The 15,032-nt window shown below is 42.6% G+C and overlaps 1 protein-coding gene across 1 annotated transcript in view; it reads right to left on the reverse strand.

Moving 5' to 3' along the window:
* Positions 1 to 297: 297 nt before the first annotated feature.
* TTC9 (tetratricopeptide repeat domain 9) overlaps positions 298 to 15,032 on the reverse strand; it is a 48,510-nt gene continuing 33,775 nt past the window's right edge. Inside the window, exons 2-3 of the mRNA XM_063440343.1 lie at positions 7,320 to 7,502; positions 298 to 724 (exon numbers count right to left, since the gene is read on the reverse strand). Of these exons, the coding sequence (XP_063296413.1) occupies positions 645 to 724; positions 7,320 to 7,502 (263 nt within the window). The 3' untranslated portion in view covers positions 298 to 644. The remainder of the gene's footprint in view (positions 725 to 7,319; positions 7,503 to 15,032) is intronic.

Here is a 15,032-nt window from a genome sequence, read left to right on the forward strand (position 1 = left end):
GTTGGTTCTCAGGTCGGAATCTGGGTGAAAAGCTAGAACGAACACAGTACTCCGAACAGATGGATGCAATCAGCAGCAAAGACCTGTCATTTACAAAACGCACATTTCCTGTTTTTGTTCAACATATACCCTTTGGAAAATGATTGCTTTTTAAAAAAAAAAAAAAAAAAATTCTCTCACTTTGTAATTAGAGAAGATACCAGCATTTTTTTTTTTTTTTTAACAACGTTTACATGTGTTGCACAATCCCCACTGAACAACAGTTTGCGCCATTTAGAAGAAAAAAAAAAATGTATGTTGTGTTAGACCATTTTAATATGCAGAAACATAATAAATAAAACGAGCAACTTGTTTCTTGAAACCCCAATTGAGGATGCAGGCTGAGGGCGGATTGTTTTGCAGAAGCATTAAGTATTACACCAGAGGCATGATGGACATTCTCTGTTTAGGTCCAAGGTCCTTTGTGGTTCCTAGTTCTTTAGATAAGCAGATCCAGGTATTTACGCAGAGTTGAGTAATTCCAAGTCTGGAACTTTGAAAGAGCTAATAACTGGGAGAGCAGGTAAGTGACAGAGGGTCACTAACCTTTACCGCTTGCAATGACTCAGTCATGTGACCCTACGCACAGTGAAATACTCCTGGGTTTAAGATACCTCCTTTTCTCTTTGGGAACATCTACTGATCTTCATCTCTGCCAGTTGGATGTACCTAATCACATTAGTATCTAGAGAAAAAAAAAAGACAGAAAAAGTTGAGACGACAACATAAACTGTGCTAAAATGAAAACGATAAAGATGTCACATTAACAGTGGAATTTGGTAGAGTAAGATGCTAATCCAGATAGTTACGCAGTCCCTTAACATCTAAATGTACAAAGTTCACAAAAACCCACAATGTACTCCACCATCCAACTAATATTTACAAAATACATAAAGAAATGTTAATGTGGATCCTCCCTCGTCTCTACACCTGGAAATTTAGCTTTTGGATTTTTGACAGGTAGAATATAGATGTTAAAAGACAAAAATGGAGCTCTGAATTAAAGTAATTCTCCAATCACTGTTATATGGAAATAAGGGGTTAGACAGAGTAATTATATGAATGGGATGATAGAAAAACAACAAACAAATAAAATGTAAAGAAAATATCAAAACGCTAAGAACAATATTCTGTTAAAAATTTTATGTAAATTACATAATATGTAAAATCACCCCCTTAAATATATTCTCTATGCAGATTGCCAAATGCAAAGGACAGAGTTGACAAAAATAAATGACAAAACTTAGATGGAGGCGACCAGTTACTAGATAGGAGTTGGTGTCTACATTTAATTTGAATTCAAATTTTTCACACCTTCCAAAACAAACCTGTTTAAAAAAAAAAAAAAAAAAGGTGATAAGTATACCCCTACCTCAATAAATAAATAAATATTCACAATCAAACAAAACCGTATACGGTTGCTGGGCTTGTATAATTTACTACGTGAAAAAACAGTCAAGTAGACTGCTGTCCGCATTCTTGGAGTTTGAGGGCATAGCAGACATAAGGGACTGATCAAACAGTGATTACAACATCATAGGAAGTACATTGAATATTACGCTTCAAATAAAACAAACCAAAAATCTGGACCAAGAGATATCCAGCGATTTAATTTTGAGCAGCATTACCTACAATCAAGGCCTCCATCAAGGTATGAACACCCATACTCTGATCAGGGGCCCTGTTGAGCTACACAGCCCATTAATGTTAAGTAATCCTGTTGGGGAGAAGTATCACCCTAAAACCAGACTTCCTTTACCAGCTGGAACAGGTTTTATTGAGTTAAAGGGTCACACTAGGCATCATAATCACTATAGTGCACTGTATGACGTCAGTATGGAGTCAGGGTAATGAACTCTTAAAACGTGTGGGGCTTCTCAGAGCCTCCCCTTTAACATGGAAGATAAGGAGATACATTGCACTCCTTAATTCGTCAACAAACTGTCTCCACTCATAAAAAACATATACAAAATAAGCATGCTTTTAAACGCTACAATACTTCATCAGCTCAACTATGACAAGCCTGCGTAACTCAAGAGGTTCAAAAAGTTAAAAGAAATTTGTTCCAGCATTCTGATTACTGCTCGAGGGTCACATTCCTGTATCTGTCTCCACATGCACAATAAGGTGTAACTATATTATAGATAGCCAGCTGCATACTTTGGTGAGGAGATCATCCTGGACAAGCGTATTTAACCAATTACTTGTGGAACTAATGAAAATACAGTCCAGTGATACTTTGAGAGCGTGTGCTGGTTACCAAAGAGGGCAGTTGAGAATTCCGCAGCATATACTAGTTGGGTGTACTTCAGTTTCTGCATTGTACACAATACTGTAATGGCAATAGGCATTTGTAACGAGGTCAGGCTCATTGATGGACAAGTTGTGGGAGATGTCTAAAACTAAAAGTGGTTTTGTTATCAGCCCTATGGAAACAGATTACCTCTGGTCAATGCAGATAAATTTTTTTTAAGAGGATGAGGAGGGAAGGCTGAGATTTGATTCTAATATTAGAAGTGTGAGATTGTCCAAATGGGTGCAATTGATGGGTTCAAAGCTATCTTGTTGACATCCCTACAGCACAGAAAGTGCTGGCAGGATGGCGAAGACAGCACGAGATTGGAGAAGTAAAAATATATCGCATTATGAAGCGAATATTCTCACACTGGTGTTGTAGCCAACAAACGTTTTTAGAAATGACATGTGAAAGGTAAGGTAAGCTCTGAGTCGTTAACTTGGGAGGTGGTAAACCATTCTGACGGAACGGCCACTTTGAACTGCAACTCCTATTAGGCTTACACAATAAAAAAAAAAGTATACAAAAGGAGCTCAAGGAGTTGCAGTTTGCAGCGAATACATTACCAATATTAAAGGGACACTATAGTCACCTGAACAACTTCAGCTTAATGAGGTTGTTTAGGTGAGTGCTACAGCTACCCGGAGCCTTTTTCTTGTAAGCACTGTATTTTCTGAGAAAATGCAGTGTTTACATTGGAAGCTTGGAACACCTCTTGTTGCAGTCAATCAGACGGCCACCAGAGGGACTTCCGAGTTCAGAGGCCCTAAAAAGGCCTCTCGTCCGATGCATTCTGGGTGAATGCATCAGACGGGCTATCAGCACACAAAGCACTGTGAACGCTGCTGTGGGCGTGGCTTCAGCTGACAGCTGAAGCAAGCCCGAACCCACAGGGATGCTGTCTGGCCACAATAGTGGTTGAAGGGGGGGGGGAACCTACTCTCCTCCCCCCCCCGGCCCCCACCCCTGAGCGGTGGGTGGGGGCCCTAAAAATAAGGGGGGCACATACTGCCCCCCCGGCCCCCACCCCTGTGCGGCGGGTGGGGGCCCTAAAATTATCAATAAGGGGGGACCTATTGTCCCCCCCCTGGCCCCCACCCCTGTGCGGTGGGTGGGGGCCTTAAAATAAAAAATAAGGGGGGGACATACTGCCCCCCCCGGCCCCCACCCCTGTGCGGCGGGTGGGGGCCCTAAAATTCACAATAAGGGGGGGCCTACTGCCCCCTCCCCGGCCCCCACCCCTGAGCGGTGGGTGGGGGCCCTAAAATTCACAATAGGGGGGGGACCTACTGCCCCCCCCCGGCCCCCACCCCTGAGCGGTGGGTGGGGGCCCTAAAATTATCAATGGGGGGGACCTATTGTCCCCCCCCGGCCCCCACCCCTGAGCGGTGGGTGGGGGCCCTAAATACAAAGGGGGTGGGGACCCTAGTTAACCCTCTCCCCCCCCCCCCCAAAAAAAACAACTTATCTCCCTACCTACCCCCCTCACCCTAAAAATAATGAGGGGGGACCCTTTAACTAAAAACCTGTAAAGAAAAAAAAAATAAGATAAAAACAACTTACCATTCGATGTTTTCTTTCTTCTAAAATCTTCTTTCTTCAACCCCAAAAAAGGCCAAATAAAAATCCATAATAACCGACGCAATAAAAAAAAAAAAAAAAAAACCCGAGCGCAAAAAAAATAATCCATCTTCACCCATGGAGGGCTCCGCGCAGACTGAGCTCCGCAGGGCGGGGGAAGGCTTATAAAGCCTTGCCCCGCCCTGCAATTAGGCTAAGAACACTCTGATTGGTGGGTTTAAGCCAATCAGAGTGCTCTGTCATTTTACAAGCGTGGGAAAATTCCAAAGAACTTTCCCACGCTTGTAATATGACAAAGAGCACTTTGATTGGATGGCTTGAAATCCATCCAATCACAGTGCTCTGTGTCATTTTACAAGCGTGGGAAAATTCCAAAGAACTTTCCCACGCTTGTAAAATGACAAAGAGCACTGTGATTGGATGGCTTGAAATCCATCCAATCACATTGCTCTGTGTCATTTTACAAGCGTGGGAAAATTCCAAAGAACTTTCCCACGCTTGTAAAATGACAAAGAGCACTGTGATTGGATGGCTTGAAATCCATCCAATCACATTGCTCTGTGTCATTTTACAAGCGTGGGAAAATTCCAAAGAACTTTCCCACGCTTGTAAAATGACAAAGAGCACTCTGATTGGCTTAAACCCACCAATCAGAGTGTTCTTAGCCTAATTGCAGGGCGGGGCAAGGCTTTATAAGCCTTCCCCCGCCCTGCGGAGCTCAGTCTGCGCGGAGCCCTCCATGGGTGAAGATGGATTATTTTTTTTGCGCTCGGGTTTTTTTTTGTTTTTTTTTATTGCGTCGGTTATTATGGATTTTTATTTGGCTTTTTTTGGGGCTGAAGAAAGAAGATTTTAGAAGAAAGAAAACATCGAATGGTAAGTTGTTTTTATCTTATTTTTTTTTTCTTTACAGGTTTTTAGTTAAAGGGTCCCCCTCATTATTTTTAGGGTGAGGGGGGTAGGTAGGGAGATAAGTTTTTTTTTTCGGGGGGCGGGGGGGAGAGGGTTAACTAGGGTCCCCACCCCCTTTGTATTTAGGGCCCCCACCCACCGCTCAGGGGTGGGGGCCGGGGGGGGACAGTAGGTCCCCTCCCTATTGTGAATTTTAGGGCCCCCACCCACCGCACAGGGGTGGGGGCCGGGGGGGGGGGACAGTAGGCCCCCCCCCTTATTGTGAATTTTAGGGCCCCCACCCGCCGCACAGGGGTGGGGGCCGGGGGGGGGACAGTAGGTCCCCTCCCTATTGTGAATTTTAGGGCCCCCACCCACCGCTCAGGGGTGGGGGCCGGGGGGAGACAGTAGGTCCCCCCCTTATTTTTTATTTTAGGGCCCCCACCCGCCGCACAGGGGTGGGGGCCGGGGGGGGGGGACAGTAGGTCCCCCCCTATTGTGAATTTTAGGGCCCCCACCCACCGCTCAGGGGTGGGGGCCGGGGGGGGGGGGGGGGACAGTAGGTCCCCCCCTATTGTGAATTTTAGGGCCCCCACCCACCGCTCAGGGGTGGGGGCCGGGGGGGGGGACAGTAGGTCCCCCCCTTATTTTTTATTTTAGGGCCCCCACCCGCCGCACAGGGGTGGGGGCCGGGGGGGGGGACAGTAGGTCCCCCCCCTATTGTGAATTTTAGGGCCCCCACCCACCGCTCAGGGGTGGGGGCCGGGGGGGACAGTAGGTCCCCCCCTTATTTATTTTAGGGCCCCCACCCGCCGCACAGGGGTGGGGGCCGGGGGGGGGGGGGACAGTAGGTCCCCCCCGTATTGTGAATTTTAGGGCCCCCACCCACCGCTCAGGGGTGGGGGCCGGGGGGGGGACAGTAGGTCCCCCCCTTATTTTTTATTTTAGGGCCCCCACCCGCCGCACAGGGGTGGGGGCCGGGGGGGGGGGGGGGGGGACAGTAGGTCCCCCCCTATTGTGAATTTTAGGGCCCCCACCCACCGCTCAGGGGTGGGGGCCGGGGGGGGGGGGACAGTAGGTCCCCCCCTATTGTGAATTTTAGGGCCCCCACCCACCGCTCAGGGGTGGGGGCCGGGGGGGGGACAGTAGGTCCCCCCCTTATTTTTTATTTTAGGGCCCCCACCCGCCGCACAGGGGTGGGGGCCGGGGGGGGGGGGACAGTAGGTCCCCCCCCTATTGTGAATTTTAGGGCCCCCACCCACCGCTCAGGGGTGGGGGCCGGGGGGGGACAGTAGGTCCCCCCTTATTGATATAGTTTTAGAAAGCGAGCTGAGCTGTCAGTCAGACAGCTCAGCTCGCGAACGCGCATTCCGCGCACATGCGCGGTAAAGCGCTCTGGTTCTTCATAGGGCGGCTGTCAATGCCGCTCTATGAAGAACGCGATTGGTGCAGCGCGAAGCCGCGCATGCGCACCACATCGCCCTGACGCTTCTCTCAGAGAAGCGTCCTATTGGGCCCCGCGATTTCGTCATTTTGACGAAAAAGGGGGCGCGGCCTGGCTGGGAGCTCGGCGCTGGAACGGAGGTAAGTTTTTAATATAAAAACACCTCGAATTTTTTTTTAATTAAATGTAAGTTCATATAAAAGCAAGAAGGAAGGCTGGGGGACCTGTCTTTCTTGCTTTTATATGTAGACTATAGAGTCCTTTAAACGACCTCCGTACATAAGGCAAGTATTATTTGAGACTATTGGAGAGATCAGAAATACAAAAGCTCCCAACATTTCAAATGGACAAATACATTTCTCCAAATACAAATATTTTAGGTGACTTATGAACATTTTATGTAACTTAAATGTAATTTAGAACAACGTGTCTTCGTTACACAATTTGATTTCTAAGCACATTTATTGTAGTTTAAAAAGACACATCACTGTGAGTATTATTGATGTGGAGATCTGTTATACACGCAGATGTACCAACAATATAAAGGGCTCATAGAAAAGAGGGGTATTAGGATAGAAAAGAGGGACAGAGAGATTTGGGCCCAAAACAGGGACTCTCCCTCATAAATAGGGACACTTGAGAGGTATGCAAAAGGGATGGTAAACTGGATCATATTTTTATTTTAATATTTTTTATGTTTGTAGGAGAGGAGATTCACCAGTAACAGTGAGACTTCCAGTTGGCGTTTTAAAAGCTCATTTAATTTATCTTAAAAATTAATACTTTTCGAAATGTTTTAGTAGTTTTCTTAACATCCAAGCACAATAGTTTAACGAAATGAGAAGAAGTTTAACCCCTTAAGGACCAAACTTCTGGAATAAAAGGGAATCATGACATGTCACACGTCATGTGTCCTTAAGGGGTTAAGAAGCTATGAGTTATCAAGAACACTTTCTTCTTCTATAGTTCAAAAACAGGTACTTTCTTATTATGAGTTATCTACAGACAAATGACTACCACTGAAATCATTTTATGATTTTTTTTTATGCAACAATGCTGTTATTGTACCTGTTGGCTGTCTGCTCTTGGCTTCCTTCAAGTAATACAGAGCTTTGTCATAGTCTCCCAGGTGGTAAAAGGCCACTCCAGATCTGTAAAGGGCTTTAAAATTCTCGCCTTCCTTATTAAGCACCTTCAAGCAATAATCTTTCACCCGTTCATAATTCACCAACTCTGCTTGTAGAAGACATGCTGCGGGGGGAAAAAGATGAACGATCATTGACAAAAAATAAAATAAAAAATATGTAGGTTTTACAAGGATTAAAACACTTTAGTTCGAAATGTTTATGTCTAATCTAAAATATGCTGTCAAATCAATTAATTGTAACAAATGTATATGTCACATTCCAACGATGTTTGCAAAATATGAAAATTCTATACTGGCATAATTATAACAATTCCTTATTTACACGGCATACGTTTTTGTAAGGGACTTCTCATCCATACTGGAAAACTGACCCATCTGAAGCATGATTTTTTTTTTTTTTGCAAGTATTGTCAAATACAGACAAATAACCTGAACATGTAAACAAACACAAACGCAAAATAAATATATTTTTTGGAACTTGCTGAATCAATGTGACTCATATTCCTCTGAAGATTTTGATTATGTTATATCATAAAAACATGTTTTTCTTTTGTACAATAAACACCGTAATTATATATATTTGGGGGGGGGAGGGGGAATTATATTTTCTCTACAACCTTTTTTTTCCCCATTTTACCTGAAGAGCACTTATGCAAATTCATGATTATTTTGGACATTCTTACGACATATGGTTTTATTCTGTTATAATTTTTTTCCCTGCCTATACTATAATTTAAAGCAGGGATGGGGAACCGTCGGCCCTCTAGATGTTGTGGAATACATCTCCCTTGATGCTTTGCCAGCGTTATGGTTGTAACAGCATTATGAGTTATGTAGTCCAAAAAATCTGGAGGGTTAAAGGTTCCCCATCCCTAATTTAAAGGACCACCCTAGGCACCATAGCCATTACAGTTCAATTTAGTGGTTATGGTGACAACATGCCGCTGGTGAGTCTCCCAGTTATATGTTGAACCATTCTTAAAAGAAATTGTTACAAACCAAGTGTTTGTATGTTCCTCTCCGTCTAGATTGCTAATCCGAAAGGAACACCATATTAGTTTGAATGGCATTCATTGGCACATGTCAGCTGATGTGCTCAGCCAATAGGTTCCATGCAAATATTGTCAGAAGAAGTGATATTGGTAATGTGGAACTCTAACTTTGCAATAACGATATTGACATCCTGGGGCAGGGTTGTGGGCACCTGGGGGACCTGCAAATTGTGTCAATCTGTTCAAAACCATTTGACATACCCAGGGGATGGCACCACGATCATGCTTACACTATAAACACCACCGAGGGCTTTAGTAGTTATGGTGCTTAGAGTGTCCTAAGTGTCTATTTTATAAAATTTTACATAAAAAATAAATTAATCAGCACACACAAAATCCCTAACGAGACCGGCTGTCATACAGACTGAATTAAAACATACAACTTGATATATGATCTCTCCATCTATGCAGGCTGACAGTTAGGATAGCGAAAGTCTTTATAGTCTCTCTTACGAAAGTAGATTTCTGGAAGATTCCGACCACGTGTCAAGTGTAATGCACATAGAACAATCAGCGACTGTGCTGCAACGGGACAGGAACGTTTTATACCCCTATAACGTTTTATAAAATTCCAATTTAAACCCACTTAGCACATTTAGTGCCGAACAATTAAAGATACAACAACCATTTAACCAAGTCAAGCCAAGACATTGCACTAAACTAATATACCCAAGTATCATTCTTCAAACAAAAAGTGTCCACCTATATATTTGTGGAGATCAGAAGTGCTTTTCATGTTATTATTTAAAAGTTACCGGTCAACCCCCAAACAACTAATGTGCTTTTGAAACAGCATGAAATTTCATCTATACATTGTGTTTGCAGATTTACTAGAAAATGTACACTGGTCAGCCACAACCTCGGAATGTGTCCTGTAGTATCTAGCACCAGGGCATTAGTGCATTGTCCTGCTGAAAGAGGTCACTGCCATCAGGAATCACCATTGCCATGAAGGGGTTTATGTGATCAGCAACAATCTCTAGGTAGGTGGTACATGTTAAAGTAACATCCACATTAATGCCAGGACCCAAGGTTTCCTAGCAGAACATTGACCAGAGCATAACACTGCCTCTGCCGGCCGGCCTGCCTTCTTCACATAGTGCATCCTTCTGCCATCTCTTCCCCAGGTAAACAACACATATGGCCATCCACCTGATCTAAAAGAAAACGTAATTACTCAGACCAAGCAACCTTCTTCCATTTCTCCATGGTCAAGTTCTGATGCTCATGCCTCCACTGAAGACACTTTTGGTGCTTGACAAGGGTTATCACTGGCACTCTGACCGGTATGTGGCTACAAAGCCGCAAACACAGCAAACTGTGATGCACTGTGTGATCTGACACCTTCCTATAATGGCCAGCATTAAGTTTTTCAGCAATTTGACCTAAAGTAACTTTTCTGTGTGATCAGACCAGACCGGTTACACTTTGCTCACTGGTTGTCCATCCTTGCACCAGTTTTGGTAGGTGCTAACTAGTGCATACCGGGAACACCCCACATGACGTGCCAATTTTGAGATGCTCTGACCCAGTTGTCAATCCATCACTATTTTTACCCTTTTCAAAGTCCCTCGGATATTTTTGCTTGCCCATTTTTCCTGCTTCCAAGACATGAAAGTCAAGAAATTACGGTTCACTTGCTGCCTAATATATCCCACCCCTTGACAGGTGCCATTGCCACTATATTATTAATGTTATTCACTTCGCCTGTCAGTTGTTTTAATGTTGTGGCTGATTAGTATGTATATATTAGGAAAAACACCAATTTAAAATGGATCTTTCTCCAACTTCAGTCAAATCTTCTGCAATTTTACTGACAAGGGAGGGCAGAAAATATTACCCCAAGCAAGGCAAGGCAAGGCAAGTCAAAGAAGACAAGAGAAGCAGCCGAGGAAGGACCAGAGGTGTTACACAAAGAGTTTAACCCACAAAAGGTCTGTAGATGGCAACTAAGGAACAGAAGTGAGGTGAGTTTATCGCGATATTTTACATTGACTTATTGGATGACAAAGTGAGTTAATTTTTACATAAAAAGGTTCATTTTAAACAGATTCTCCATTCATCTAAAGTACTGAGGGTGCTTAAGTGCTTTATATGTTAAATGTATGTCCCCTCTATCTTATTTATAAAAGTTCTGATTTCAAGAGAAATATTCACTTTCATAAATATCCTTTATAACACATCATTGGTTTCAGTGCTTCTCTAAGACATGCAAGCCCATCTTACTGGCTCTCAAAACGCCAACCTGATTGCAAAGCCAAAGTCCTTCAATAACAAAACATGGATGAGAACTGCATAAAAATGAGCATAAAAAGAGAAACTGTGTGAAATTATGTGTAACATTAAAAGCCACCTTTCTAATCTTGTCCACTCAGACCATGTCCACCTGCCCTCCAAACTGATTGACCATTGGTCCTACCTTCTATAGCCCACCATCAGCTTCTATTGTTCCCACTACCCACTCCACAGACACACCAGGAGGTGGAATATTTTTATTACAGTGGTACCTTGATGGAGCCACTCTCTCTAGGACTCTAGATTATCCAGAGATCTCTCAACCAATTAAAAGTTCGGGATCTGACATAATGGAGGATAGAGAACAAAGCAAGGACACTTATCTTAGCGAGTTCATAAAGGGATTATGATTAGCAAAAACATAGATAAAATACATGACTTTAGAATATAAAATATTCCCACAATATATTTCTTTACATGGTCATTCCAGAATAATTAATTATTACATTGATCTTCAAAATATTTTCCACTTTCCTAGGACATATTCAAAACCATAATGCATACAAAAGTTACATGCATTAAAGTTAAACAAGGGTAGGTCACTAGAAGAGTCACTGCTGGTTTTAAGGTTCCTAACAAATTCAGCCTTGGGAAGTATATGCTAAATATTTAACACTGCAGTAATGGGATATAAAAAAAAAATGATGTGCTCAAATTTTATAGCAGGTCAAAGTGTAAATGACTAATAAAGCCATTTCTAGCTTTTCATCTGATTTCCGAGGACATATTTGAATATTAATACAGGACAGGTCACAATTACTTACTACTGGTGTTTGGGAGGGGGGGGAGGAAATATTAAATCGGTTGTAATGTAGGATTCTCATCACAAAATCTTCCATTAGATCGGGAATTAACATTTAGATTACTAGAAGTCTATAAAACTTCTCAATCATTTACAATAACGTGACTCCTTATTCCATATGGAGTATCATTAGTGACAAATGTCATAAACTCTTCAAAGTAAGCCAGTGCTGAACAATCCCATGTTAATTTCTTAAGTGGCACACACAGGGAGCCAGAGCAGAGGCCGAAAAAAATAAATCAGTCACTGGGCCCTTTAATAATAATTTTGTATCCAATATAGAGCACATATATGAAATGCATTGTGAGTATAAGTATATATATATATATATATATATATATATATCAAAGCACGATCACTTTAATTGTTTCGTTTTTTTTATTGTGTTTTAAATCACATTATATATATATATATATATATATATAGTTAAAAACCCCTTCAGTGACTTACCTGAATCCAGCGCCAATATCCCTCAGCGCTGGGTCAGGCTCCGCCCACGCTCCTCTCCAGCCGTCAGCCGGTGGGGGAGACCCAATGCGCATGCGCGGCAATGGCCGCACGCACGTTAGCCCTCCCCATAGGAAAGCGTTATTCAATGCTTTCCAATGGGGATTCCGGCGACGCTGGAGGTCCTCATGCATAGCGTGAGGATGTCCAGTGCCGTTTAAAACACTTTTCGTAGAACACGGAAGTCCCTCTAGTGGCTGTCTGATAGACAGCCACTAGAGGAGGACTTAACCCTGCAAGGTAAATATTGCAGTTTATAAATACTGCAATAATTACACTTGCAGGGTTAAGGGTGGTGGGAGTTGGAACCCAGACCGCTCCAATAGGCAGAAGTGGTCTGGGTGCCTGGATTGTCCCTTTAATTTGCTTCCCACATTGGAATTAGTGTAGGACCCAATGATATTGGGGTACTGTGGGGGTAGTGGTGGACTTAACACGATATGGCCATATGGTGGTACTGAATCCGCATATTTGTTTGCAGAGATAGGGGATTTTAGTAGCGTTATAACATTTATAACTGTATTTTTATGTGTGCACGGTTTCTCAATCTCTTTTTGAAAATTTTGCAGAGACTCCAGCACTTGGGACCCTGCAGCAAACCATTACAGTTCTAATGGTACACTTAATTCAAGCTAAAGTAAAAAAAATAAAAATAATAATAAAATAAAAAAAATTAAGTTCGACGTCCATGTGATATATTCTGTTTTCAATATGTTCTACAACTCTGGTATACAATGTCAGATTTGGAGAAATGAGCTGACTCAGCTAGAGTTCCAACTTGGCTATTTTAACCTGAATTATACAATTTGGTTTTTAATTCATCACAAGTCTATTTAGTGAATAAAGTCTGTTCCGAGAGCTCTTAATTCCAAGCTGCTTTGTAAAACACTCTGGAATTTAAGGTTGCAAAATAGGATAACTGGCATTACTTGGTAGATTAGACACTGCCGCAGGATTCTAACTACGTTATCCTATTTGCTGTATGAGAGAAGTGGACAGTGACTGATGAAGCGGGAGAGGACGTGACGGGTTCTTGTGCTTGCAGAGCTCTCCAAGGTCCTAGGAACAGAGAGTTGTGAAGGCCAAAAGTTAGACCCCTTGGATCTTATTTGCAAATCGTTTTCTCTCATTAATGATAATTATTTGATGCACAGTTATTTTTTTTTAGCTCAAATCTACACTGCACCATTACTAAATAGCCACAACTCTGTGCAAGTGTAATCTTTACGACACGCTACAAAACATAGCTATTATAGCTTAAAGGAACACTAAAGGCACCCAAATCACTTCATCTTAATGAAGGAGTCTGGGTGCAGTGACCTGTATTTTAACCTCTCAATGTAAAACACTGAAGATTTGTAAACAGCAGTGTTTACATTACAATGTTCAATACAACTCTAGTGGTGGTCTTCTTAGCCAATTGAGACGCTTTCCCCTCCAGAATGGAGTTAAACTCGGTTCTCCAATCAAGTGTTGCTCATAGAGAGCTTTTGATTGGAGGAGTGGAGTGTTTTGTATCTTGTTCCCAATGCTTCTCTGTGAGAATCATTCAAATGAACGAAATCGCAGAAGAGGTCAGATTGGTTGAAGACAAAGGTGAAACGGTTGGCTGCAGCAGAAGTGTCTTGGTTATAGAAACCAGGTGAGAAGACGTTATTTAACATAAGCTTTTAACAGCAAATGGGGGTGGGAAAGAGGTCACAACAATAGAAGATAATTTGTAGTCCCCCCCCCCCCCCCCAAAAAAAATGATTGAGTATTATTTTTGGGATTATAGGTTCTCTTTAAATAATTAATTAAGAAATAAATAAAATAGACAACACCCTCTGCAGCAATCTCTATCCAGACCAGGGAGTGGACTTCTCAGCAAATCTTGGACCGGTTATTCTTTCTGAACAATTTCTTTTTCCTTAAAGTTTACAAAAACATACCTTCCCTGACAGGTCTGTTTTTGGTTTTCTGCTAATGACACGTTGGAAAAAAATATTACACTTACGGCCAGGTTTCATCCCTACAGGCAGATGTTTCAACACTATTAGAAATGGAATGCAAGAGTCTAGAGACAATTTTTGGTCTAAAACTTGTAAATTGACAGTGACATCTGGGTAAAAGAAAAACAAAAAATGGAAAGGTTACATGCTTATTTATTTATACTAAACTGTTCCTCTCTACACTGTTACATGCAAAATGTCACTTTTCTCCACAGTAAAAGGTTGTAGAAAAGAATTTTATTAATGACACGGAGGCTCCTATTATGCTATCTCTTTCTTACTTTATTCCTCAGCAGCAAAGAAAAAATATACTGAAAGAGAAAAATATGTAGAATATGAAATATATAACCGATACAACCATATCTGCCTAGTAACAGGGCAGCCAATCAGTCTCTAGGAACAGTCCATAAATCTCCATCCTTGTACTTCCACTTCCTCTTTCTTTGCTGCTGTCCTCAGACCAGCTAAGTATTATTTTCTCTCTTGCATTTTTTGTGATTGATTTATTTGCTAGGGTTATGCACCCTGCCCTTTTGATGATTGATTATTGTTGGTATTTTTCTGTTGCATTTTCTGTATGTTTGCGTTAGTATTATTATCTGATTTTGTTGGTAATTCTGCTATTTGCCTCCCCTGCATTTTTTCCCGCTGCTTCCCCTGTCTGTGTTACTCTTTTATTCACCCAGACAGGGTTCGCGGCTTACAGGGGTGATTTGCACCGGAGCTTTAGCTCTCTAATTTTCCCTTCCCTTTCCCCTCGCGGCCGCGTGTGCGGCCGCGTTTATCTGCCGACCTGACCGTTATCTCCTTGCACCCGCTGGTGCGAGGGAGTTCCCGGCCGCGTGTATCTCACGCTCTCCTCGGCCATTGGCGGGGGAGGAGCTTGGGAGCGGCCGCGGCGCGCTCTGCACGGCGGCCATTTTCGGCATCGACACTCACGTGGCTGGGTCGGTTCAACGGGTCGGCTCCCTATACCTCTCTTTTTAC

The sequence above is a fragment of the Pelobates fuscus genome, chromosome 13 (assembly GCF_036172605.1).
Source record: "Pelobates fuscus isolate aPelFus1 chromosome 13, aPelFus1.pri, whole genome shotgun sequence".
NCBI classification, from domain to species: Eukaryota; Metazoa; Chordata; class Amphibia; order Anura; family Pelobatidae; genus Pelobates; species Pelobates fuscus.